Raw genomic sequence first — 27,458 nt, 5'->3', positions numbered from 1 at the left:
TGCTGTTGCAAAAAACCTCCCTCTGAGTCACTTCGAAGAGACTGGCCTGAAAGTGCTAAAAATGACCCCTCTTCCTCCTCCTCTTCCTCCTGGGCCACCTCCTCTTCCATCATCGCCCTAAGTGTTTTCTCAAGGAGACATAGAAGTGGTATTGTAACGCTGATAACGGTGTCATCGCCACTGGCCATGTTGGTGGAGTACTCGAAACAGCGCAACAGGGCACACAGGTCTTGCATGGAGGCCCAGTCATTGGTGGTGAAGTGGTGCTGTTCCGTAGTGCGACTGACCCGTGCGTGCTGCAGCTGAAACTCCACTATGGCCTGCTGGTGCTCGCACAGTCTGTCCAGCATGTGCAAGGTGGAGTTCCACCTGGTGGGCACGTCGCATATGAGGCGGTTAGCGGGAAGGCCGAAGTTTTGCTGTAGCGCAGACAGGCGAGCAGCAGCAGGATGTGAACGCTGGAAGCGCGAACAGACGGCCCGCACTTTATGCAGCAGCTCTGACATGTCGGGGTAGTTGTGAATGAACTTATGCGCCAAGGAAGGGATGTGCGTCAAACCGGCTAGTCCCAGAGCTGCAACGAGATTTCGCCCATTATCGCACACCACCAGGCTGGGCTTGAGGCTCACCGCCAGCAACCACTCGTCGGTCTATTGTTCTATACCCCGCCACAACTCCTGTCCCCCAAACATATGAGTTTCAGAATGGCCTGCTGACGTTTACCCCGGGCTGTGCTGAAGTTGTTGGTGAAGGTGTGCAGTTAGGGAGATATAGCGTCCCTGGCCGTGCTTACTGGTCCACGTATCTCTGGTTAGGTGGACCTTGCCACAGATGGCGTTGCACAGTGCACACTTGATTTTATCGGATACTTGGTTGTGCAGGGAAGGCACGGCTCTCTTGGAGAAGTAGTGCCGGCTGGGAACAACATACTGTGCGACAGCAAGTGACATGAGCTGTTTGAAGCTGTCTGTGTCCACCAGCCTAAATGACAGCATTTCATAGGCCAGTAGTTTAGAAATGCTGGCATTCAGGGCCAGAGATCGAGGGTGGCTAGGTGGGAATTTACGCTTTCTCTCAAATGTTTGTGAGATGGAGAGCTGAACGCTGCCGTGTGACATGGTTGAGATGCTTGGTGACGGAGGTGGTGGTGGTGTTGGTGGTACATCCCCTGTTTGCTGGGCGGCAGGTGCCAACGTTCCTCTAGAGGCGGAGGAAGAGGCCGTGGCGGCAGCAGCAGAAGAGGTAGCAGGGGGAGCCTGAGTGAGTTCCTTGTTTTTAAGGTGTTTACTCCACTGCAGTTCATGCTTTGCATGCAGGTGCCTGGTCATGCAGGTTGTGCTAAGGTTCAGAACGTTAATGCCCTGCTTCAGGCTCTGATGGCACAGCGTGCAAACCACTCGGGTCTTGGTCGTCAGCACATTGTTTGAAGAAGTGCCATGCCAGGGAACTCCTTGAAGCTGCCTTTGGGGTGCTCGGTCCCAGATGGCGGCGGTCAGTAGCAGGCGGAGTCTCTTGGCGGCGGGTGTTCTGCTTTTGCCCACTGCTCCCTCTTTTGCTACGCTGTTGGCTCGGTCTCACCACTGCCTCTTCCTCCGAACTGTGAAAGTCAGTGGCACGACCTTCATTCCATGTGGGGTCTAGGACCTCATCGTCCCCTGCATCGTCTTCCACCCAGTCTTGATCCCTGACCTCCTGTTCAGTCTGCACACTGCAGAAAGACGCAGCAGTTGGCACCTGTGTTTCGTCATCATCAGAGACATGCTGAGGTGGTATTCCCATGTCCTCATCATCAGGAAACATAAGTGGTTGTGCGTCAGTGCATTCTCTGTCTTCCACCGCTGGGGAAGGGCTGGGTGGATGCCCTTGGGAAACCCTGCCAGCGGAGTCTTCAAACAGCATAAGAGACTGCTGCATAACTTGAGGCTCAGACAGTTTCCCTGGTATGCATGGGGGTGATGTGACAGACTGATGGGGTTGGTTTTCAGGCGCCATCTGTGCGCTTTCTGCAGAAGACTGGGTGGGAGATAATGTGAACGTGCTGGATCCACTGTCGGCCACCCAATTGACTAATGCCTGTACCTGCTCAGGCCTTACCATCCTTAGAACGGCATTGGGCCCCACCAAATATCGCTGTAAATTATGGCGGCTACTGGGACCTGAGGTAGTTGGTACACTAGGACGTGTGGCTGTGGCAGAACGGCCACGTCCTCTCCCAGCACCAGAGGGTCCACTAACACCACCACGACCATGTCCGCATCCGCGTCCTTTACTAGATGTTTTCCTCATTGTTATCGTTCACCACAACAACAAAAATATTATTTGGCCCAATGTATTGAATTTAAATTCAGGCCTTTTTTTACAGACACCTAACACTATCTGGCTATCTATTTAGGTACCGTATTACACTAATACAGGCACAGCAGTAACCACAGATTTAGCTGACTATAAATTTGAGGCCTAGTATTTAGGCGCTGGGTGACAGGTATACGTTTACAGACAGAATTAGACTGGGGTATGCACAGTAGTGTGTGTGTGAAGTTATTCAGAATGACCCTATGTGCACCTTGAATCTAATATACTCTTTTAGGGATAGATTTAAAATAGCTCTAATATAGCAGAAACCACTAAATTAGGAAATTGCTAAATTGGGAATTGTATTTCAACCCAGAACAAAAACTGTGCTTTGACGGACACTAAATAACTTGACCAGCCACACCAGTAACGACAGATTTAGCTGGATATAAACTTGAGGCCTAGTATTTAGGCGCTGGGTGACAGGTATACGTTTATTGACAGAATTAGACTGGGATATGGCCAAAAAATAACCACACTATTGATCGTTAAATGCACTTGGTGTGACAGCTTGACCAACCACACTACTGAGGGTTAAATGCACTTGGTGACAGGCGCAGCTTGCCCCTGATGTAGTATATGGCCAAAAAATAACCAGACTATTGATGGTTAAATGCACTTGGTGTGACAGCTTCACCCTGATGTAGGATTTAGCCAAAAAACAACCACACCATTGAGGGTTAAATGCACTTGGTGGCAGCTTGTGCTGGCGCACCACAAGACACAAAATGGCCACCGATCACCCCAGAAAAAAGTGACTGAAAAATGCTCTGGGCAGCCTAAAAACAGTGAGCAATTCAATAGCAGCAGTTCAATCATCCACAGCTGCAGATCGATCTCTGAATGAAGTCCTTTGGAGGAGTTAATCTGCCTAATCTCGCCCTAACGTCACGGCCGCAACCTCTCCCTACGCTAATCAGAGCAGAGTGACGGGCGGCGCTATGTGACTCCAGCTTAAATAGAGGCTGGGTCACATGGTGCTCTGGCCAATCACAGCCATACCAATAGTAGGCATGGCTGTGACAGCCTCTTGGGGCAAGTAGTATGACGCTTGTTGATTGGCTGCTTTGCAGCCTTTCAAAAAGCGCCAAGAAAGCGACGAACACCTAACCCGAAACCCGGACTTTTACGAAAATAGTAAACTATACAGTTCGGGTTCGCTCATCCCTAATCTTGACAAAGGTCAGTATCTCCACTTTTTGGGTGGACAGGCGAGTTCTTCTTGGGGTAACTATGGCCCCTGCCACACTAAACACCGGCTCTGATGCCACACTGCTGGCCTGGCAGTACAGCTTTTCCAGGGCAAATCTGCCAGTTGCGGCCACAAATCCAGTTTGGCTGCCCAGCAGTCCAGCGGATCTTAAATGTGGGGTGGCAGGGTGCTGTCCAGGTATGCCACCATATGCTGGTTCAGGTCCTGCTTCAGGTCTAGCTGCTGCTGATACTGTTGAGTAGTGATGGACGAACATCTGCCGGGACGATTCGGGAATGCGATCAAATGTTTGTGAATTGCAAGTTCGCGGCGGGCCCCATTCACTTTAATGGCAGGTGAACCAGAAAAACCTTCAGGTCATATTTTCAGCCACCAAATACTTTTTAGAAGTGCACAAATAGTCCCACAACATAGACAGTGACAAGAATTCCCACCAAAAATATGTCTTAATCAGTGGACAATTTTATGCTTCTCAAAGGGAAATTCTCTTAAATGTGCCCTTTTGGAGCCTTAAAAAAAATTATTTTAGGCCACGGCAGTACGTGCCTTAAAAATTTGGTATTCTGATTATGTGGCTTGAGGTACGTTATGCAGTCAATTTGAAGAAAACAGAAGTATTGAGCAGCTCTCACCTGCCAGGGATTCCACTGGTCTAGCACGGAACAGCTCCTTCACCCGAATCAGGAGAAATACGGAAGTATAGAGGAAAAGAGATTTTGTCCAGCTTGTACTTGTGGTAATCCAAGGCTTCTTTATTGAAAATTCAGTATAAAATCCAGGTACAGAAAGCAGAGACTACATGTTTCGGGCACAATGCAATCTTAGCCCTTACTCATGACTGTTTCAGATACACTGTGAGTTACTTTTGTAGAGAGGAGGGGGAGGGTCTCTCACCTGAGATAATCAGGCTGAAAATTCAACCCCTCCCTTCTACAAATGTGTACATAGGTAAAAACATGCCAAAAAGACAATTCATATGGTCCATAAAATAATACATATAAGGCTGCTTTCACACTTGCGCTTGATCGGATCCGTTCTGAACGGATCCGATCATATCAATGCAGACGGAGGCTCCGTTCAGTACGGATCCGTCTGCATTAATAACTTAGAAAAATTTCTAAGTGCGCAAGATGCCTGAGCGGATCCGTTCAGACTCCCTAACGCAAAGTCAATGGGGGACGGATCCGCCCGAAGATTGAGCCATATAGGTGTCATCCTCAAGCGGATCCGTTCCCACCGACCTACACTGCAAGTCCGAACGGATCCGCTCGCCTCCGCACGGCCAGGCGGACAGCCGAACGCTGCAAGCAGAGCTCAGCTGTCCGCCTGGCCGCGCGGAGGCGAGCGGAGCGGAGGCTGAACGCCGCCAGACCGATGCATTCCGAGCGGATCCGCTCCACTCAGACTGCATCAGGGCTGGACGGAGGCGTTCGGGTCCGCTCGCGAGCTCCTTCGAACGGAGCTCACGAGCGGACCGACGAACGCTAGTGTGAAAGGAGCCTAAAGGAAATGGGAAATAGAGGAAGAAAGGAGGAGAAATAAGCCATTGGTTAATACTGCAGAATTAGATCCAGTTTCTTATTTAAACCTTGGGGCTGGCGACTTTCAAGTCGGAAAATCCAGTATGATTCTCTGTTTAAGAGTTTCCTCTTTCTGTCACCACCTCGTGTTGGTTTTTTAACCTTTTCAATGCCTTGTACTGACATATAGGAGACATCACCACCATGTACCATGGCAAAATGGAGACTTGCCGCAGATATGTTGCGGTTCTCATGGTGCGGTATGTCTGATATATGTTTTCTAATGCGTGTTTTTATTGCATTAGTGGTACATCCCACATATTGTAGCCTGCAATCTGTGCATGTTATGCAGTAAATCGCATAAGTGGTATTACAATTTAAAAAGGATTTTATTTTGAAAACTTGGCCGTTAATGGTGGATTCAAAATTTTGACAGATCTTCATGTATTTACAACAAATGCAAATGGAGTGACCACATTTATAGTTTCCTGTTGTTGACAGCCATGTGTTTTGTGTTGTTCGAGATTTGTCATGTTTGAAGAGAGATGGGCTGACGGAGCTAGCTATGGTGGGTGCCTTTCGGGCTGCACATTTAATGCCATTGTGTACCATAGGTGCCCATGTTTTGTCACACGCTAGCACTGGGAAGTGTTTTCTGACAATGTCACAAATTTGGGTGTATTCCTTACTATATTGTGTAACAAAAATATTTTTTCTTTCTTGGTTAGATATCTCTCTAGTTTTTTGTCTCTTTGTTTCTATATGTGTGTTCAATAATGTATTCCTATTCATGTATTGAATGTCTCTGCTGCATTTCTTCATCTTTTTTTCCGAATATGCTCTATGTGTTAGTCTACTTATGATGTTTTGCGCCTCTGTTTCGTATGTCGAATCGTCACTGCAGTTTCTTCTAGCCCTAATTAGTTCTCCTTTTGGTATATTTCTGATGGTATGCATGGGATGGCATGATTGTGCATGTAGTATTGTATTGCCTGATGTTGGTTTTCTGTAGGTGCTGGTGTAAATGGAGGCCGAGGCGGAGTCTCCCCTGAGGCGGAGATCCAGGAACTCAATGCTCCTGGCGCTATGTTGAACGGTAAATTGGATACCGTTCACACATGCGTTCAGATAATCTGCAAATGATGGTATGGCCGCCACATCATCTTGCGCACTTAGAAATTTTTCTAAGTTATTAATGCAGACGGATCCGTACTGAACGGAGCCTCCGTCTGCATTGATATGATCGGATCCGTTCAGAACGGATCCGATCAAGCGCTAGTGTGAAAGCAGCCTTATATGTATTATTTTATGGACCATATGAATTGTCTTTTTGGCATGTTTTTACCTATGTACACATTTGTAGAAGGGAGGGGTTGAATTTTCAGCTGAATTTTCAGCCTGATTATCTCAGGTGAGAGACCCTCCCCCTCCTCTCTACAAAAGTAACTCACAGTGTATCTGAAACAGTCATGAGTAAGGGCTAAGATTGCATTGTGCCCGAAACATGTAGACTCTGCTTTCTGTACCTGGATTTTATACTGAATTTTCAATAAAGAAGCCTTGGATTACCACAAGTACAAGCTGGACAAAATCTCTTTTCCTCTATACTTCCGTATTTCTCCTGATTCGGGTGAAGGAGCTGTTCCGTGCTAGACCAGTGGAATCCCTGGCAGGTGAGAGCTGCTCAATACTTCTGTTTTCCTCATATCCCATTTCTATGCCTCCTTGAAAAAACACTGCTGGCGATGATAGGGAAAAGGATGTGGCACAGGCAGAGGAGGATAGGGTTTACGGCCAGTCATTCACAAGTGGCTCAGAGGGTGGGTTCCTGCACACACAAACGCCATGTACACAATTGTCCAGCCAGGGCACAGTTCTGGAGGATGACAAGGTGGAGGAGGAGGAGATGGTAGAGGAGGAACCATGTTCACAGCAGGGTGGCACCCAGACCAGCACATGGCCATCACTGGTGCATGGCTGGGGGGATACAGAGGACACAGACGATACAACTCCCACAGAGGACAGTTTTTCGTTGTCTTTTGGGCAGCCTGGCACACATGAGCGATTACATGCTGCAGTGTCTCCGCAATGACCGCCAAATTGCCCACATTCTAACTTGTGCTGATTATTGGGTGGCCACGCTGCTGGATCCATGTTACAAGGACAACGTACCGTCCTTAATTCCCTCTCTGGAGCGTGATCGTAAGATGCGCTAGTACAAGCGCACGCTGGTAAATGCGCTGCTGGTGGCATTCCCACCTGAAAGTGGGGGCACTCTTGAAGCACAAGGCAATAGCGGAGGAAGAGGTCGCCAATGCAGCTGGGGCACAGACAACACTTCAGAAGGCAGGATTAGCATGGTCAAAATGTGGAAAAGCTTTGTCAGCACCCCACAACAACCAGCACCACCAGTTGATATGGAACGCCTTAGCAGGAGGCAGCATTTCACCAACATGGTGGAGCAGTATTTGTGCACACGCCTACACGTACTAAATGACGGGTCTGCCCCCTTCAACTTCTGGGTCTCCAAATTGGGCGCATGGCCTGAGCTTGCCCTTTACGCCTTGGAGGTGCTGGCCTGCCCTGCAGCCAGTGTATTATCTGAACGTGTGTTTAGCACGGCAGGGGGCGTCATCACAGACAAGCGCAGCCGCCTGTCCACAGCCAATGTGGACAAGCTCATGTTCATTAAAATGAACCAGGAATTCATCCCACAGGACTTGTCCGTACTTTGTGCAGAATAGACATATATACCGACCTTAACCAGCCATTGTTCTTCTAAAGCGCAATTGCTCATTCTTGTATTTTGGATATTTCACACTCTTTTGGAGTGTACCCTAATAATAAATAAAAAATATTAAAACTAAAAACCAGTGTTGGCTACTTCGTCCTCCTCCACCGCTGCTTCCACCTACAACGCTATGTCCACTGCCTCCTCAAACTCCTACTCCATATGGACTTCCAGCTCATAAATCAAGTTTTAAATTTTTTTTTTGTAATTATTTTATTTTATGTCATTTCACTAATTTGACTGTTCAATTTTTGAGTGACATTTGCCAATTTTTGGGTGTGATATACCACTGTTCTACCGAGTAGACAGGTTAAAAAAATGCACTAATTTGTCTGTTAAATTTTTGGGTGAAATTCACCCATTTTTGGATGTGATATACCCATGCTCTACGTAGTAGACAGGTAAAAAAAAACACTAATTTGTCTGTTACATTTTTGGGTTGAAATTCACAAATTTTTAGGTGTGATAAACCACTGCTCTACCTAGTAGACAGGTAAAAATAAATTACTAATTTGTCTGTTACATTTGCAGGTGAAATTCACCAATTTTTGGCTGTGATATACCACTGCTATATCACAGTAGACAGGTAAAAAAATATCAATAATTTGTCTGTTACATTTTCGGGTGAAATTCTGTCTGTGATATACCCCTGCTCTACCTAGTTGACAGCTTAATAAATTTCCAAAAAAATTCTGTTACATTGATATTGATATTTTACAATTTTTGCCTTTAATAAACCCATGCTCTGCATAGGTGACAAGGACCAAAATTTAAAAAAATTATCAGTTTCATTGGTGGGTGACATTAACCCATTTCTGGCGATGAAAACCCCCTGCTCTGCATAGGTGACAGGGACTTAAATTTCTAAAATTCATCTTTAATTGGCCTATTCATTCGATCCTTCTGCTTTAATAGCTTGTCCCGCATTTCCGCTTCATCCCATTGCAGCCATTGACCTCCCTTGGATGAGGTCTCCCTTTCTCACGCTCCCTCTTCGGCGTGGAACCCTGATTCGCCGATAACTGTGATCAACATGGTAGGCTCAGAAAAGAACATCAAAATTGATAGAGAAGATATCCTAAAGGATCGTGGAGGTCACAGGGACGTGCGATCAGGCAGAAGTTATCTTGAGTCAACAAAGCGGCAGCAGGGCCTCTCCTGGCTAATGTTTCCAAATCCAAAATACCCCAGTGACATTCCCTATAATTTTTGAATAATCATTCCAATAACAGGGCATCTTAAGAGTCCTGTATTGTTATTTACCGTCACTACCTCCCCGAGTCGGGAGTGGGTAAATGGCATTTTAATAGCTTCTCCCACATTTCTTCCATTGATCTCCCTTAGATGTGGTCTCTTTCTAACGCTCCTTCTCCGGCGTGGAACCCTGATTCGCCGCTAACCGTGATCAACATGGTAGATGTAGAACATCGAAAGTTGATAGAGCAGATATCCAATTGGATTGTGAACATCACGGGGACGTGCGACATAGTAGGGCAATATGTTTGCACACGCCTATATGAACTGACTGATGCTTCTGCCCCTTCCAACTTCTGGGTCTCCAAATTGGACACATAGCCTAAGCTTGCCTTTACGCCTTGGAGGTGCTGGCCTGACTAAATCATATTTAGCATGCCTGGATCTTAACAAAGTTCCAAGTAGAGCTTCAACATGCAACAAGAAGAAATGTGAGTGAGACAAAACATTTTTTGAACATTCAATTTAATGAAAACAACAAATAAACTGAAACAGGCTGTTTTTCAGCTGATCAAAAGTTTAGGACCACACCTCCAAAAAAAACTAAACCCCCCCAAAACAGAAATCCAACTTCAAAACATGAACTCAGTAATGAGTAGCTCCGCCGTTATTGTTTATCACTTCAAAAATTAGTTTCGGCATGCTTGATGCAAGCATTTCCATAAGTTGAGTGGGAACATTTCTCCAAGTGGTGAAGATGGCCGCACGGAGGCCATCTACTGTCTTGAACTGTTGTCCATTTTTGTAAACTTCCCTTGCCATCCATCCCCAAAGGTTCTCAAATAGATTTAGATCAGGGGAACATGCAGGATGGGCCAAAAGAGTGATGTTATTCTCCTGGAAGAAGGGCATTGCGGGCATTGTGTACTGTAGTTGTCCTGTTGAAAAACCCAGTCGTTGCCACACAGGCGAGGGCCCTCAGTCATGAGGAATGCTCTCTGCAACATCTGGACATAGCCAGCGGTCGTTTGACGCCCCTGCACTTCCTGAAGCTCCATTGTTTCACTGAAGGAAAAAGCACCCCAGACCAAAAGAAATATCTTTTTTCAGTATCAAAGTGCAATAAAAAACATACATATGTGATTTTTCCAGATTAATCATGACCTGAAGAATGAAGAGCACAAGTCAGTTTTACTGCACAAGCCCTAAAACTATTGCAGAATTGTGTTTTCTTCCAATTCCATTCCATGTGGATTTTTTTACTATGCAATATTAAATAGTGGCATTAGAAAGTACAACTTGTCCTGCAAAATAATAAAAATAAAATGCCCACATACAGCTATGTCAACATTAAAATAAAATAAAGTTATGGCTCTGGGGAATGAGGGAGCAAAAAACTAAAATGCAAAAAATCAATAATTGCCAGGAAAGGGTTAAATGTCATGGAAAACCCCTTTAAAGTTCTTCTCTACCTCTTCAAACCTCAATGTACAATTCTTGACATCTAGCAAAACGAACAAGCCAATAAATGTCCATCCCTCACCAGTCTGGTTGGAGATCTCGCCTTCTGCACAGGGGGCACAGTAGTAGCAGCATTTCTGTTTTCCTCCTAGTGGGACTTTCCTGTGTCCTGGGAGACAAATCTCAGTACAGACGGACCGTGGTGTCTGGGATAAAAAGTCATACAGAATTTTCTTTTGACGCACGATAAGAGAGAGCAAAGTATAAAAGGACAAAGAATGCTTGATGTGTGAAATCTACCTGGAGAAAGCGCTGTTCCCAAAAAATTGAACTTGCATTTATCGCAAATTGTAGATGACCGTTGACTTCATGGAATTCTCCTGCTGGATATTTCTTTATGGTTCTATTAGAATCTATAACGTAATTTACCAGAGAGAATCTTGTCGCGAAGTTTCCTTTTTCATCAAGGTGAATGGAATCTCCACCAGGAGTTGTAAAATTAACTCTTCTTATATATCGATGGAGCTTAAAGAGAAATAGCAAAAGATTTAAGGGATATCCCATCTCCCCTCTTCTACTTTCTAACTCTTGCATTAACCTTTTTATAAATATTTACACGCTACACCTCTTCACACTTTTTTTTATATTGTAGGAAAGGCAAGGGGCTGTCATTGACGGAAGTTATGTGTCACCGAGGTTCCTGGCCTTGGTGAGGTAAGAGCCGGTAATGTTAAGTGTCAGCGGTAGCTAGTGCTGACTGACACTATTGGTTATTTAGTGTGGCTGTAAAGCCGATCCAGGCCGGCTCTTACTGGGAGCAGCCAAAGTGCAGGGTGAGTGGCTGTTCCCAACATACCAGGCAGGGTTTTGGCTAGGGATATAAAACCCAGCCAGAAGTCTCAGCTGGGTGTGGCTTATCCTCCATTTCACAGTGAATATCTGTGGAGTCTCTGTGGTTTGGGTTCTGCATGTTGAGTGCCCTACTAAAGGGCTGAGAGACGTATTGCTGTGAAACAGGCCCTAAAGCCTGTTGGGGACTGCTACTGCCAAAATCGCTGACAAGGTGAATGTTTTTTCTTCTGTGGACTTGCCATGGTGTGAATGAACACCAAGATGACAAAATGTCATTTTTGTTTATGTGTGAATAACACTGAACTGTTAAAGTCAAAGACTTTGTTTTTGCCTCTGTACTGTGTCCGCTAATCTGCCTACCAGAGCGAATGCCCACAGTACCCATGCCTCCAAATTTACTGACCGGCTCCTCTGTTATTGACTTTTCGGCTACAGTGGGTGATATAAAACCCTTCTATCATATAATAATCAAGTGTTGCTGATAGACAATGCAACATCTCTCTCCTCTGTGTGCATGATTGCTGACTAAATGTATTTGTTCCTCCATCTATCCCCCGAATGATATTCACTGTATTGTAATGGGCAGTGGGTTTGGACCCAGTGTGCTAACTAACCAGTTTGACTTTGGGATAAAACTAAGGGCGTATTCCTGGCATTTCCCAGTTGTTCATCCTTTAACCCCTGCACAAGGATATGGACTTCGCTGCAGGAAAAAAAACACACTGCTACCCAATGGGGTAGTGGCAGCCTGCCAAAATGTGGACAATTAGTTAGTGAGGCGAAAGCCACTTCGCCACGGTGTTTTGGAGGGGGCTGTTTGCCCGCCTCCTGCCCCTGGATTACGGGCCCTCTCATCAGCCAGGCCTCCTTTGTTCACAAAGGACTTGTACTAACTTGAACCCCTGGTCTAATTTGGTTATGTCCCTTTGTCCTGAGAGATAATTGAATTACTTCTCGGTTGTCTCCAAGACAGAAGACTATTGTATATTCTCCTGCCTGTGATGATTGCATCAACCCAGTGTGAGGTAATTGTATCACAGGCAGAGGGGAGGATTTTGTGTGGGAGTGTCTGAGTGTATTGTACGTGGTTATTGGCTGTTTTTACAAAACCCTGTGGGTGGTAACCTTGTTGGAAGATGTACTAACTTGAACCCCTGGTCTAATTTGTGCCATATTGGGATGTTAAATGTCTATGTAACATAGTAACATAGTAACATAGTACATAAGGCCAAAAAAAGACATTTGTCCATCCAGTTCGGCCTGTTATCCTGCAAGTTGATCCAGAGGAAGACCCCTCTCTAGTAGCTATAGCCTGTAATATTATTACGCTCCAGAAATACATCCAGGCCCCTCTTGAATTCCTTTATTGTACTCACCATCACCACCTCCTCAGGCAGAGAGTTCCATAGTCTCACTGCTCTTACCGTAAAGAATCCTTTTCTATGTTTGTGTACAAACCTTCTTTCCTCCAGACGCAGAAGATGTCCCCTCGTCACAGTCACAGTCCTGGGGATAAACAGCTGATGGGAGAGATCTCTGTACTGACCCTTGATATATTTATACATATTAATTAGATCTCCCCTCAGTCGTCTTTTTTCTAAAGTGAATAACCCTAATTTTGATAATCTTTCAGGGTACTGTAGTTGCCCCATTCCAGTTATTACTTTAGTTGCCCTCCTCTGTACCCTCTCCAGCTCTGCTATGTCTGCCTTGTTTACAGGAGCCCAGAACTGTACACAGTACTCCATGTGTGGTCTGACTAGCGATTTGTAAAGTGGTAGGACTATGTTCTCATCACGGGAATCTATGCCCCTTCTGATGCAACCCATTATCTTGTTGGCCTTGGCAGCAGCTGCCTGACACTGGTTTTTGCAGCTTAGTTTGCTGTTTATTAAAATTCCTAGATCCTTTTCCATGTCAGTGTTACCGAGTGTTTTACCATTTAGTATGTACGGTTGACTTGCATTTTTCCTTCCCATGTGCATAACTTTACATTTATCAGTGTTAAACCCCATCTGCCACTTATCTGCCCAAGCCTCCAGTCTATCCAGATCCCTCTGTAGTAGTATACTGTCCTCTGTAGTATATATACAGTATACTGTCCTCATCAGTGTAAATTACTTTACACAGTTTAGTGTCATCTGCGAAAATTGATACTTTACTATGCAAGCCTTCTACAAGATCATTAATAAATATATTGAAGAGAATAGGGCCCAATACTGACCCCTGAGGTACCCCACTAGTGACAGTGACCCAATCTGAATGTGTACCGTTAATAACCACCCTCTGTTTTCTATCACTGAGCCAGTTACTTACCCACATACAGATGTTTTCTCCCAGTCCGAGCATTCTCATTTTATATACTAACCTTTTATGTGGTACAGTGTCAAATGCTTTGGAGAAGTCCAGATATACGACATCCATTGATTCGCCGCTGTCAAGTCTAGAACTTACCTCCTCATAGAAACTGATTAAATTAGTCTGACATGACCGATCCCTCACGAAGCCATGCTGATATGGCGTTATTTGCTTATTTCTGTTGAGATGCTCTAATATAGCATCTCTCAGAAAACCTTCAAACAGTTTACCCACAACAGATGTTAAACTTACCGGCCTATAGTTTCCAGGGTCTGTTTTTGGCCCCTTTTTGAATATTGGCACCACATATGCCATGCGCCAATCCTGTGGGACATTCCCTGTCAGTATAGAGTCTGCAAATATCAGAAATAAGGGTCTGGCTATGACATTACTTAATTCCTTTAGGATACGGGGGTGTATGTCATCCGGTCCTGGCGATTTGTCTATTTTAATATTTTCTAGTCGCTGTTGTACTTCTTCCTGGGTCAGACAGGACACTTTTAATGGGGAATTTATTTTTGCATTCTGCATGTCATCTGACAATTTATTTTCCTCAGTGAATACGTTGGAGAAAAAAATATTTAACAGCTTTGCTTTCTCCTCATCGCTCTCTGCGACTTCCCCCTCATTACTCTTTAAAGGGCCGACACCTTCAGATTTATACTTTTTAACATTTATATAATTGAAGAACATTTTAGGGTTAGTTTTACTCTCTTTGGCAATTAATCTCTCGGTCTCTAGTTTGGCCGCTTTTATTTGTTTTTTACATGTTCTATTTTTTTCCTTATAGTTTTTCAGTGCTTCCGTGCTCCCCTCCTGTTTCAGTGAATGATATGCTTTCTTTTTGTCATTTATTGCTTTCGTTACAGTTCTATTTATCCACATTGGTTTCTTTTTATTCCTTAACCTTTTATTACCATACGGTATGTACCTCTCACAATGAGATTTTAGGATGTTTTTAAAGATATCCCATTTTGTGGCTGTATTTTTCTTTTTGAGGACTTTGTCCCAGTTAGTTTGGCCTATGGCCTCTCTTAGTTGGCTAAATTTAGCTTTTTTGAAGTTTGGTATTTTTGTTCCTCCCTGTAGAAACACTCTTTTGAATGATAATTGGAAGGTTATTACTTTGTGGTCACTATTTCCCAGGTGTCCCCCAACCTGCACGTCTGTTGTTCTGTCCGGCCTATTGGTTAATACTAAGTCCAGTATGGCCGTCCCTCTAGTCGGGTCCTGAACCAGTTGGGAGAGGTAATTGTCTTTGGTTATTGCCAAGAACCTGTTTCCTTTATGAGATATACAAGTTTCAGTTTCCCAGTCTATATCTGGGTAGTTGAAGTCCCCCATAATAACCACCTCATTATGATTTGCCGCCTCGTCTATCTCGTTTAGTAATAGATTTTCTGTGGACTCTGGTATATTAGGTGGTTTATAGTAAACTCCTATTAGTAATTTATTGTTGTTTTTAGCTCCATGTATCTCTACCCACAGTGACTCCACATGTTCATGTCGCTCATTTATATCTTCGCGGAGTGTGGGCTTTAGACCGGACTTTACATAGAGGCAGACCCCTCCCCCTCTCCGGTTTTGACGATCCTTTCTAAACAGACTGTAACCCTGTACATTAACCGCCCAGTCATAGCTATCATCCAGCCATGTCTCAGTTATTCCCACTATGTCATAGTTCTCCTCACACATCACTAATTCCAGTTCACCAGTTTTATTAGTCAGGCTTCTGGCATTAGTATACATACATTTGAGAGGTTTATGTATATTTTTTACCCTACACCTTTCCTTCTGAACTGTTCTAGTCCCTCCTTCCATTCCTCCCCCAGTCCCATTACTTTGCCCCCGGTCTCTATCTGCACTATCTTCCCGTCCTATAACGTAATTACCCTCCCCCCCAGTCCCTAGTTTAAACACTCCTCCAACCTTCTAGCCATCTTTCTCCCCAGCACAGCTGCCCCTTCCCCATTGAGGTGCAGCCCGTCCCTACGATAGAGCCTGTAGCCGATAGAAAAATCGGCCCAGTTCTCCAGGAACCCAAACCCCTCCTTCCTACACCAGTTCTTGAGCCACTTGTTAATCTCCATAATCTCCCGTTGCCTTTCTTGTGTGGCTCGTGGTACAGGCAGTATTTCGGAAAATACTACCTTTGAGGTCCTTGCCCTCAGCTTTTGACCTAAATCCCTGAAATCATTTTTAAGGACTCTCCACCTACCTCTAACTTTGTCATTGGTGCCGATATGGACCATGACCGCTGGCTCTTCTCCAGCCCCTCCCAGTAATCTGTCAACCCGATCCGCAATGTGTCGAACTCTAGCGCCAGGAAGACAGCACACTGTTCGGCGATCACGGTCTTTGTGACAGATTTCCCTATCTGTTCCCCTAATAATGGAGTCGCCCACTACCAGCACCTGTCTGGCCTGCCCTGCTCTCCTGGTTCCCTGCTTACTGGAGCTGACATTCCCCTGACTGGCAGAGGAAGTGTCCGGCTGCAGCAGTGCCGTCCCCGGACTGACATCCCCCTCATCTGCCAAACGTGCAAACTTGTTGGGGTGTGTCAGATCAGGGCTAGCCTCCCTGGCACTCTTCCCTCTACCCCGCTTTCTAACTGTTACCCAGCTAGCTACCTCACTTTCCTCAGCCTCCTCTCTGTCACCCTCCCCCTCATCTACCCCAAAGAGTGCTTGCTCGGTGAGAAGCAAACTCTTTTGCAAATTATCAATGCCTCTCAGTGTTGCAACTTGCCCGTTTAGAGACTCGATTTGCGATTCCAAACGGGTTATTTGCTCACATCTAGAACAAAGATATGCACCCTTGAACTCCTGTTCCAGGACTGCATACATCATGCAAGATGTGCACTGGACTGCGTTGTAAATTGTGCAACACATACTAAATGGGGATTACAACAGTAAAAAAGTAAAACAGTATATATGATTCAGACCTAGACCCTGTCTGCTGTAGCCAAAGGGCTACGCAAAACCAAGCCAACAACACACAAGGAAATTATATCCAACCTTAGTTTCCAAACTCCTTTTCTTAAACTCCTTGTTTTTTTAACTCCACTTAATAAGAAGCCCACTTAGTAGAGCAAGCCCCAGGAAGAGCAGGCTCTACAGAGTTTTAGTGGGTCAATTTATAGCACCTGGTTGCCCAGGGCACTCCCCTTAATTAAGCAGAGAAAAAAAATACAATATGTGTATTGTAAAGGGTGGGACATTGTATACGTTGAGTAGTGAGGTCTGTTCCATTGTCTCTCTGTGTGTATTGGTGATGTCCCTTTGTCCTGAGAGATAATTGAATTACGTCTTGGTTGTCTCCAGGACAGAAGACTATTGTGTATTCTCCTGCCTGTGATGATTGCATCAACCCAGTGTGAGGTAATTGTATCACAGGCAGAGGGGAGGATTTTGTGTGGGAGTGTCTGAGTGTATTGTACGTGGTTATTGGCTGCTTTTACAAAACCCTGTGGGTGGTAACCTTGTTGGAAGATGTGCTCAAATCAATGTTTGTGTGTTCAAATAAAGAGTTCCTGTTTTTACCCTTTACCATGTTGAGGCTGGTGTTTGGGTAACTGATCGACACTGGGGGATTGCTATACACTGAAGATTTGCTATACTCCCCTGGCATAACTACTAGCTCTTGTAAGAGCTGTTCCTGCTCTCGGGATTTAGGAGAGGTTCGCCCACTGGAGCCTGGAGCCTTGTCGTAGGTCCAGGGTGGGTAGGAGATGGTGAGACCTCAACGAAGCTTCGGCGGTTCGTGGGGTCTGCAGCGCTTACGGTGTCAAGTGGAGTGCTTGGGGACCTCAGGAAGCACTAGAAGCATCTACCAACGGAGGTACCCGGTCGGGGTGCCAGGAGATCCGTTACATTGGTGGAAAGCAGTGGGATGGCATCCTAGTGAGAGGAGAGGCAGCTCAGAGACACAGTTCGTGGATTTACAAAATTGAGGGCAACACTAGTATCCGTACAGCGCCCCTGGCTACAGCAGGATGGAATCGACTAGTCTTCAAACAGCGTTCCACTACGAGGAGGAGGATGAACCGGACTGGAGGGATGCAGTCCGGAAAGTCGTCTGGCACGAGGCCCTAGAAGATGTACAGCGTCGGCGGGGCGAGTGTCTCACCAGCGAGGAGCAGCAGTTACGGATGCGAGTGGCCCTGTGAATGCCCCTTCTGGGAGAGCAGCCCCTGGATGAGTGGGTGACAAAACTGGAGAGCCTGGTATGGAAGGAGCTTTGGCTAGACAACGCTTACCAGGCACTCTGGTGGTATGTGATTCGGCACTCCCCCTGGATAGCTGAGCACGACAGACCCAAGGGTGAGGGTCATGATGGCCCTGGCCTGTTTGAGGCCTTTGCAGAACCAGAGTTCGGAGATGCTGGAGAGTCCGGGTTCTGGGATATCTATGACTACAGGGAGGCTATGCATGATTGGGCTACAGCAAGAGAGGTGAGACAAGACCTGACATCTCTAGTGACAAAGGAGTGGGAGCTGGAGCAGGATTACCAATACCTCTTCAGCTCAATTCAAGCCCAATATACACTGCCAGAGAGCTGGGTGACAGTCCCAGATCTACAACCCTACCTCGGGGAAGACCCGACTGAAGTATCCCCTGCTTCAGTACCAGCTACAGAGGTAGGGGACCTCATAGACTGGTCCTGGGGGGAAACTCATATGGCAGGTGGAGATGGGACCGAGATCTCTCCACCGGCCCTACAGGGATGCTGGGCAGTCGGCCCACATCCCCAATGGCAGCCGGAGTTTCAGGGAGTAGGGACAGTTGGTCCTGCTCCCCAGCAGCAGTGTACTTTGAAGGGAGAGGAGACAACCGGTCTCTCTCCCCAACCACAGGGGGACAACACCCCTAACTCCAATGGTGCAGATGGGACCACAGTCTCTGCACCAGGCTGACCGGGATGCTGGACGGCCGGTACAGATTCCCGACCAACCCTGCAGGAATGCCTGGAGGAGGAGGTAAGCGATCCTTTCTCTCCACAGCTGATCCGCAACAAGGTCCTGGGGGTAGGATTCCCTGACCCCATCCCAGCAGAAGAGCTGGCATCTGGGCAGAGCGCCGCTGGCCTCTGCCCTAACTTTCCCTTTGTCACCGGGCATTACTATACCCCTGTTGCTCCAGCGGAAGAGCTGGTAACGGGGCAGAGCACAGTTGGCCTCTGCCCTCCTTTGTCTCCTTGTCCCAGGCTTGTCTATCTGCAGGTCCCCCCAGCTGAAGCACTGGCACCAGGGCAGAGTACCGCCGGTCTCTGCTCACTCAGCGACCCACAAAGTCAAGAGACCAGTGCCCATCACAGCCATGGTGAAGCCATGGGACCGAAACAAGCTACAAAATTGCCCGCGTGCAGGGTTGGGGGGGGGGGGACTGCACTGCGGATTGTATATTATTGTGGGGAGGCTGCCTTGTTGATTGTAATTTATTGTGGGTGGGTGACTCGACTAACTCAGGCACTGACCGACAGAAGGTCAGCTACCTGGTTAGTCTCCCCCCGAATGGGAAGATATGTGGAGAAAGCCACTTTGCCACAGTGTTTTGGAGGGGGCTGTTTGCCCGCCTCCTGCCCCTGGATTACGGGCCCTCTCATCAGCCAGGCCTCCTTTGTTCACAAAGGACTTGTACTAACTTGAACCCCTGGTCTAATTCGTGCCATATTGGGATGTTAAATGTCTATGTGTATTGTAAAGGGTGGGACATTGTATACGTTGAGTAGTGAGGTCTGTTCCATTCTCTCTCTGTGTGTATTGGCGATGTCCCTTTGTCCTGAGAGATAATTGAATTACTTCTCGGTTGTCTCCAAGACAGAAGACTATTGTATATTCTCCTGCCTGTGATGATTGCATCAACCCAGTGTGAGGTAATTGTATCACAGGCAGAGGGGAGGATTTTGTGTGGGAGTGTCTGAGTGTATTGTACGTGGTTATTGGCTGTTTTTACAAAACCCTGTGGGTGGTAACCTTGTTGGAAGATGTGCATAAATCAATGCTTGTGTGTTCAAATAAAGAGTTCCTGTTTTTACCCTTTACCATGTTGAGGCTGGTGTTTGGGTAACTGATAGACATTGGGGGATTGCTATACACTGAAGATTTGCTATACTCCCCTGGCATAACTACTAGCTCTTGTAAGAGCTGTTCCTGCTCTCGGGATTTAGGAGAGGTTCACCCACTGGAGCCTGGAGCCTTGTCGTAGGTCCAGGGTGGGTAGGAGATGGTGAGACCTCAACCAAGCTTCGATGGTTTGTGGGGTCTGCAGCGCTTACGGTGTCAAGTGGAGTGCTTGGGGACCTCAGGAAGCACTAGGAGCATCTATCAACGGAGGTACCCAGTCGGGGTGCCAGGAGATCCGTTACAGTTAGCATTTGTGCAAACATATCCACCCCTACAGGACCTCAACAGTGGCTGCATCCCAAGGAACCAGAAGTTGTATAAAGGAAAGGGCATGGAAAACAAGTGAGCAATATTAAAGAGTCAGATAATGTACAAACAGTAGAGAAGGAATGAAAGGTCTGGGTCCAGGTGTGCAGTATGCATTTATACTTGTATCTGGAGAATTACTTCTCATCAGAGATGAGAGAATGGATTCTAATGTAATCAGAATTCATCTGCCGAACAAATCCAAAGTTTTGGTGATTTGGTTTGCACCATTTTACTGTGAAAATTGATGGGGGTAATAGGAGGGAGAATAAAGATGAAGGATCACATGACACTGGGAGAAAGGAGGGGGAGGCTTGCCCTGACTAGCTCAGAGGCGAACATACAGGCTGATTTGCCCGGGACAAGATTCTGGCAGGTCCATTTGCTCAGAAGAAATGCCATTCTAAGTCTAGGTTGAGATCCAATATTATGTATGTTGTCTTTTTTTCTGCAAAAAGCAACTACAGACACAAGCTACCGTAGCAATGTAGGTGTGAAAGGGAGAGTTTAGGAAGAGCATAGGAAAATAATTAGTGCAAGCGGTTATCTAAATTGGGTTTATCATTTTTGTAATAGGAAGTAATGTGGTGCACACTCATTATGCTCCAGCCTCTCTGGAGCTTATCTAATTATACCAGCCACAGCACACATCCAATTTGGGGCTTTGATAAGGTTACGCATCCTATTCTGGTCCAACTCCACCTAAGGACCTGATAAGCCAGATACAGAAAATGATTTCAGACAGCACTACAGTCGCAATTCAACAAGCATTTTTTTTATTAATCCAGCTGAAAATAGTGCATTATTGTTACAGCAACGTTTCAGACCACAATATGATTTGGCCATTTGTCAAGCCAGTTTACATTTGGATTAATAAAGAAATGCTTGTTGCATTGCAACTGGAATGCCATTTGCGATTGTTTTCCCCCCTCTCTGGAGCTTAGTTTGTGGGTTGGCCGCACCCCTTAGTCCAGAGTCTGGAGCCTCCTGCACCTCAACAAGCTCCAAGATATGAAAGTAAGAAAGAAATAGGAGGAGGAGGATTTGCATGTGCAACAATAGCGGTCCGCAAAGGGTCCCTTTAAGATGAGATAAGTGTTTTGTGACGCCAGTTGCAATGAAGCAACAATGGGACGGAGTACCTTTAAGAAATGGCACCCAGGTGTAAGAATGGCCGAGTGATATAGGGTGGCCTATAATGTCCTTAATGTTTTGTACATGTGTCACAGTGCTCCTACCTGGATACGCTGGAACCCCAGGCGTTGGCTCTGAAGCAGACAAATAGGGTGAACAATTGAGGGATTTGAAGAAATATTTGAGTCCAGACCTTGTGATGAAGTTTAATGGCAGCTTTACTTTGCATGAACGTTTCTCCAAACGGTATACAGACTTTATCTTGGTTCCAGCAGGCTTTAGCATTATCTCTGGCAGGCAAACAATCTCAACTCTGCTACATTGGTTTCTCTTTGGCTCTGCTGTACTAACAGACTTAAGTGGAATCTCTGCTTCTGCAGGATTGTGCAACTTTTCTCTGTAGTCTGACTCTAGGTTATGCAAGGGAATAGGTAAGAATCCTGGCAGCTCCAACATGGAGTCTCAACCAGAACATACCAGAACTCCCTACCTCCTACTGGCAGCAAACAGGACTCACCCACTTCTGACCAAGAAAGGGGGGGAGAATGGAATGGTGAGCTCCATTCTCCCAAGTGTAGCTCTGCCATAGTTGCTGCTACCTGCTGGTGAAACAGGCACATTACCTGAACAATTACATAACATTATTATAAATGCACAGTGTCTAGGGGAAATAAATGCATAAGATAACATTATATTAGCATTCACAGATATAATCAGGGCGTAGGAGTGGTAATGCCACTTGGGGGCATTGACCATGGTGAGAGAGAGAGAGAGACATGGAGATGTAAGTCAGCTAATGCATTCCAGACCATGCTACTTCAAAGGAGAAAAGAGTAAAGTTGCCCTATGCACTCCAGAATAATGGACACTACAAGCCACAGTTGCTAGAATCCAGTTATTACTCAAAAATCACTGAAGCAGATATTTTAACCAGAGACATCTGAAGGCGAATGCCATACTCATCTGCTTTTCTCATATTGAGAAATCTGGGAGGACTTTGTACTGTGCAAAAAGATTTGTTGGATATATTCAATCTGGCCTGGTCCTGGACTCTTAACTCCACATGCTTTTGAATAGGCTCATCAGCTGTAATACAGCATGGCAATGCTTCACTTTACACATATGATAGAAAGAGGGGTGAAAGTAACACTCTGCCCTGCTTCTTTTGGAGATATTTTCATTGAGAAGGATGTGGAGGGGGTAGATAGGCACCTGGTGTGGGAACCAGACTGACACAAACATGGAGGTGTCAACAGGACCTGGCCTTGTTGCAAAGTAGCTGCGTCAGTGCTGCTGCAGAAAAGAACATTGACCCAGTGGACAGTGAAATACATGTACTGTCTAGCTTCTCCAGTTGTCGATAGTAGTGTTTACCTTGCTAGAAAGAGACAACTACAAGGAGAGGCTCATGTTCTCTGCTACATTGCTTCTTTTTAGAAATAAATTAGGCAGCCCAATAGGAGGGGTCAGAGAAGACAGAGATGATGCAAGAGAAGGTTTTATTCTAGAGCTACAAAGAAGAGGAGAAAAATGAATGAGCAGTAAATAATTGTAATGGTTTGTAATGTAACGTCTTTTCTTTGTAGTCGCCATGTGTACCAGTAAGAAGAGGCATGGTTGGCATTGGTTGGTAGGCACATGGCTACCAGGAAGCAGTGGGCTGGTCCTGCTTCCTGCCAGGAGGGGGAGTTCCTGTCTAGCTACGGAGAGAAGATAAAGCACATGCCAGAGTTTCTACTCCTGGAAAGGAGATTCTTCTCATGTGAGACCAACACTCAAGGGAAATGTCACCGCCAGACATCTGAGAAGCTCTGACAGACGTTCTTCAGAACCTCCTGCTTGAGGTTCTTTTGTTTTGCTTTTGTTTTGTCATCTTGTTTCCCTCTCTCAGCTGTCATCTAGTTGCACTGATTGCATCCCTTTAAATCCCCTCCCATACTTCATCACTTTGTGGTTTATACAACTTCCTGGAGTGTGTACATGATGGATGCTACAATTTATGCTTCTACAGATAAGTCTGTTCATTAATTTGTGTTTTCCTGTTTGCTTGATCCTAGGTGACCCTGACTCCCTCCGTATTAAGTGTAGGGAGCCGGTGGTCATGTCCCCTCACTATTATAGGGTGTTCAGGTGTCATACAGTCGAGGCACGAGGGCATGCAATTTTCTATCATAGAGATCTTTGCATGGGCTGAGAAGACAGGGAGAGTTTCGGGGCTTAAATAGGGGTCTCCCTTTTGTTCCTTAGTTTCGGATCAAGCCAGTCGGATCCTTATTTGTAACTTCTTGTTTTCTGTTACACCATCCGTGACAGGAAATCAGCAAATTGTGCCTCCAGAAAGCATCAGAGGGACCAGACAGCAGAGCGATCAGTGAAATACATCAATACAGTATATAGACACTTTTGTAAGGTGAGGGACTATGGTTCAGACATCCATCACTGTAGCTCCATTTTCTGTTGACTGTGGCTTCATTTTCCCCTGAAGATGCCGCTGGTGCGGCAAAACATGTTGGGGGAACTGCATATTTAGCTTTTTAATTTAAGCAACAAAATGAATGAATATATGTGGTAGGGTGTAATGCAGACACCCTGACTACCTACAGGAATGAATAAATGAGACAGTGGACAAAATGATGAGGGACAGTTAGTCACAATTATAAGATTAGTTAACAGGATGGTATAGTGCTAACAACTCCTACATAAGAGCTAGAGGCTACTAGATAGTAGGCTGCTAATTGGGTGGCAATAATAACAGGCAATATTGACACTATTTGATACTATCGGTTACAAAGCAATACAAAGTGAATATAATCATAACATAGTGAATATAAGGGATAAGAAGTTAATACCCCAGTGGATCCCTTACACCTGAAAAAGACAAAAATACACTCAGAAGGTCACTTACAAATTGTATTAGTGTTAGTATCTTGGGCAATAGACAATTTCAACTTTAGGTATATGTTTATTAAATGTTAAATTTAAAAAAAATGACCTGAAACAGAAGTTAGATTGCATTTGGATTTTCACTCTGTATTACCACCACTATGCAATGAAAGCCCGCAAACACACTGAACAAAAATATAAACACAACACTTTTGGTTTTGCTCCCATTTTGCATGAGCTGAACTCAAAGATCTGAAACATTTTCTACATACACAAAAGACCCATTACTCTCGAATATTGTTAACAAATCTGTCTAAATCTGTGCTAGTGAGCACTTCTCCTTTTCTGAGATAATCCACCTCACCTCACAGGTTTGGCATTTTAAGGTTCTGATTAGACAGCATGAGTATTGCACAGGTGTGCCTTAGGGCTGTTTCACACGAGCGGATGCCGTGCGTGACATCCGCTCCATGAATGACAGCCAAGACCCGATGCGGACTGTAGAAACACGGAGCATTAACATGATTGATAATGCTCCGTGCCTCTCTGTGATCTCTTTACTACGAAATCACAGTGACAACTTTATCTCAATGTGATTTTGTAGCAAAGAGATCACAGAGAGGCACGGAGCGTTATCAATCAGGTTAATGCTCCGTGTTTCTGCTGTCCGCATCGGGTCTTGGCTGTCATTCACGGAGCAGATGTCACGCATGGCATCCGCTCGTGTAAAACAGCCCTTAGACTGCCCACAATAAAAGGACACTCGGAAATGTGCAGTTTGATCACACAGAACAATGTCACAGATGTTGCAAAGTTTGAGGCAGCGTGCAATTGGCATGCTAACTGCAGGAATGTCTACCAGAGCTATTGCCCATGCAATGAATGTTTATTTCTCTACCATAAGCTGTCTCCAAAGACGTTTCTCAGAATTTGGCAGTATATCCAACCTGCCTCACAAACGCAGACCACGTGTAACCACACTAGCCCAGGACCTCCACATCCAGCATTTTCACCTCCATGATCGTCTGAGACCAGCCACCCTGGACAGCTGCAGCAACAATCGGTTTGCATAACCAAAAAATTTCTGCACAAACTGTCAGAAACCGTCTCAGGGAAGCTCATCTGCATGCTCGTCATCCTGATCGGGGTCTGGACCTGACTCCAGTTTGTCGTTGTAATCGACTTGAGTGGGCAAATCCTCACATTCAATGGCATTTGGCACATTGGAGAGGTGTTCTGTTCATGGATGAGTCCTGTTTTTCACTGTTCAGGGCAGATGGTAGACAGCATGTGTGGCGTTGTGTGAGTGAGTGGTTTGCTGACGTCAACATTTTGGATTGAGTGGCCCATGGTGGGGTGGGGTTATGGTATGGGCAGGCATATGTTATGGACAACAAACACAGGTGCATTTCATTGATGCCATTTTGAATGCACAAAGATACCGTGATGAGATCCTGAGGCCCATTGTTGTGCCATTCATCCACGACCATCATCTCATGTTGCAGCATGATAATTCACAGCCCCATATTGCAAGGATCTGTACACAATTCCTGGAAGCTGAAAACATCCCAGTTCTTGCATGGCCAGCATACTCACCGGACATGTCACCCATTGAGCATGTTTGGGATGCTCTGGATCAGTGTATACCACAGTGTGTTCCAGTTCCTGCCAATATTCTTCAACTTTGCACATCTATTGAAGCAGAGTGGACTAACATTCCACAGATCAACAACCTGATCAACTCTAAGCGATGGAGATGTGTTGCACCAGTAAGGAAAAACTGTGCACATTTCAGAGTGGCCTTTTATTGTGGGCAGTCTAAGGCACACCTGTGCAATATTCATGCTGTCTAATCAGCACCTTGGTATGCCACACCTGTGAGGTAGGATGGATTATCTCAGCAAAGGAGAAGTGCTCACTAACACAGATTTAGAAAGATTTCTGAACAATATTTGAGAGTAATGGGTGTTTTGTGTATGTAGAAAATGTTTCAGATCTTTGAGTTCAGCTCATGCAAAATGGGAGCAAAACCGAAAGTGTTGCGTTTATATTTTTGTTCAGTGTAGAAGGGTGGCGTCATCCTGTATTCCCTTCCAAGCACCAAGGCCTTATAATGTTTTGTGCTTCAGAATCTACGTGGGCGGAGGTAGAGTGCGGGACTTGTGAAGGAGGTTCAGCAATCAGACTTTGTTCTGTAGACGGAGTAATCTCAGCAACTGGCATCAAGACTCGGATTTGAGGCTGGAAAAAACACTGAAGGGGGTCAAGCATGGAAGGCAACTCTGTTGCAGAGATGTCGCAAACATAAAATTTTCAGTTTGCGAACGGCGAGCGCAAATTTTTGCAAATGTTCGGGAACGGGCGAACCAGGCGAACCGCCATTGACTTCAATAGGCAGGCGAATTTTAAAACCCACAGGGTCTCTTTCTAGCCACAGTAGTGATGGAAAAGTTGTTTCAAGGGGACTAACACCTGGACTGTGGCATGCCGGAGGGGGATCCATGGCAAAACTCCCATGGAAAATTACATAGTTGACGCAGAGTTGGGTTTTAATCCATAAAGGGCATAAATCACCTAACAATCCTAAATGTTTTTAAACAACGTGGTTTAAAACATCCAGTGTGTGTATACGATCAGGTATGATGTTGTATCGATCAGGTAGTGTAAGGGTTACGCCCGATTCACAGACATTGACAGACCAAACTCCCCTTTTAATGCACTGCAAACAACTGCAAACAGTTCATTTGCCCAACCGCAAACTCCCCATTTGCACAAGGTTGGATACCAAGCTAGCCATGTCCCGTTGATGTCATTGAAGGTTTCTTCCTCCACCCAGCCACGTACAACACCAAGGGTCCCCGAAAGGTGAATTTAATAGATTTTTCGAATGGGGAGATGGTTAAAAAAACGCTGGCTCCCTCCCCTTTGTTTGAATCCACGGTCACTGCGTCTGTGCCGTGCAATTTACTGTCCCACCCGATATGAGTGGTATTTTCTGTAGTACTATTCTCATCAGTTTAATCCCTGTTACGTCCCCAATCTGGGGTCCATTTATTGAATTGATTTTTCGAACGGGGAGATGGTTAAAAAAACGCTGGCTCCCTCCCCTTTGTTTTAATCCACAGTCACTGCGTCTGCGCCGTGCAATTTACTGTCACACTTGATATGAGTGTTATTTTCTGTAGTACTATTCTCATCAGTTTAATCCCTGTTACTTCTTATATCAGGGATTGCCTTTTGTGAAAAAAAATTTAGGCCGGGTACCTTCGA

At 45.6% G+C, this 27,458-nt stretch overlaps 1 protein-coding gene across 1 annotated transcript in view; it reads right to left on the bottom strand.

The window, feature by feature from the left end:
• Positions 1-27,458, bottom strand: part of LOC122935144 (vomeronasal type-2 receptor 26-like) — a 54,409-nt gene that overhangs the window by 7,368 nt on the left and 19,583 nt on the right. Inside the window, exons 3-4 of the mRNA XM_044290910.1 lie at positions 10,961-11,056; positions 10,614-10,737 (exon numbers count right to left, since the gene is read on the bottom strand). Of these exons, the coding sequence (XP_044146845.1) occupies positions 10,614-10,737; positions 10,961-11,056 (220 nt within the window). The remainder of the gene's footprint in view (positions 1-10,613; positions 10,738-10,960; positions 11,057-27,458) is intronic.

This window comes from Bufo gargarizans, chromosome 4 (genome assembly GCF_014858855.1).
Source record: "Bufo gargarizans isolate SCDJY-AF-19 chromosome 4, ASM1485885v1, whole genome shotgun sequence".
Taxonomy (NCBI): domain Eukaryota; kingdom Metazoa; phylum Chordata; class Amphibia; order Anura; family Bufonidae; genus Bufo; species Bufo gargarizans.
This window is presented reverse-complemented; position numbering and strand designations above follow the sequence as displayed.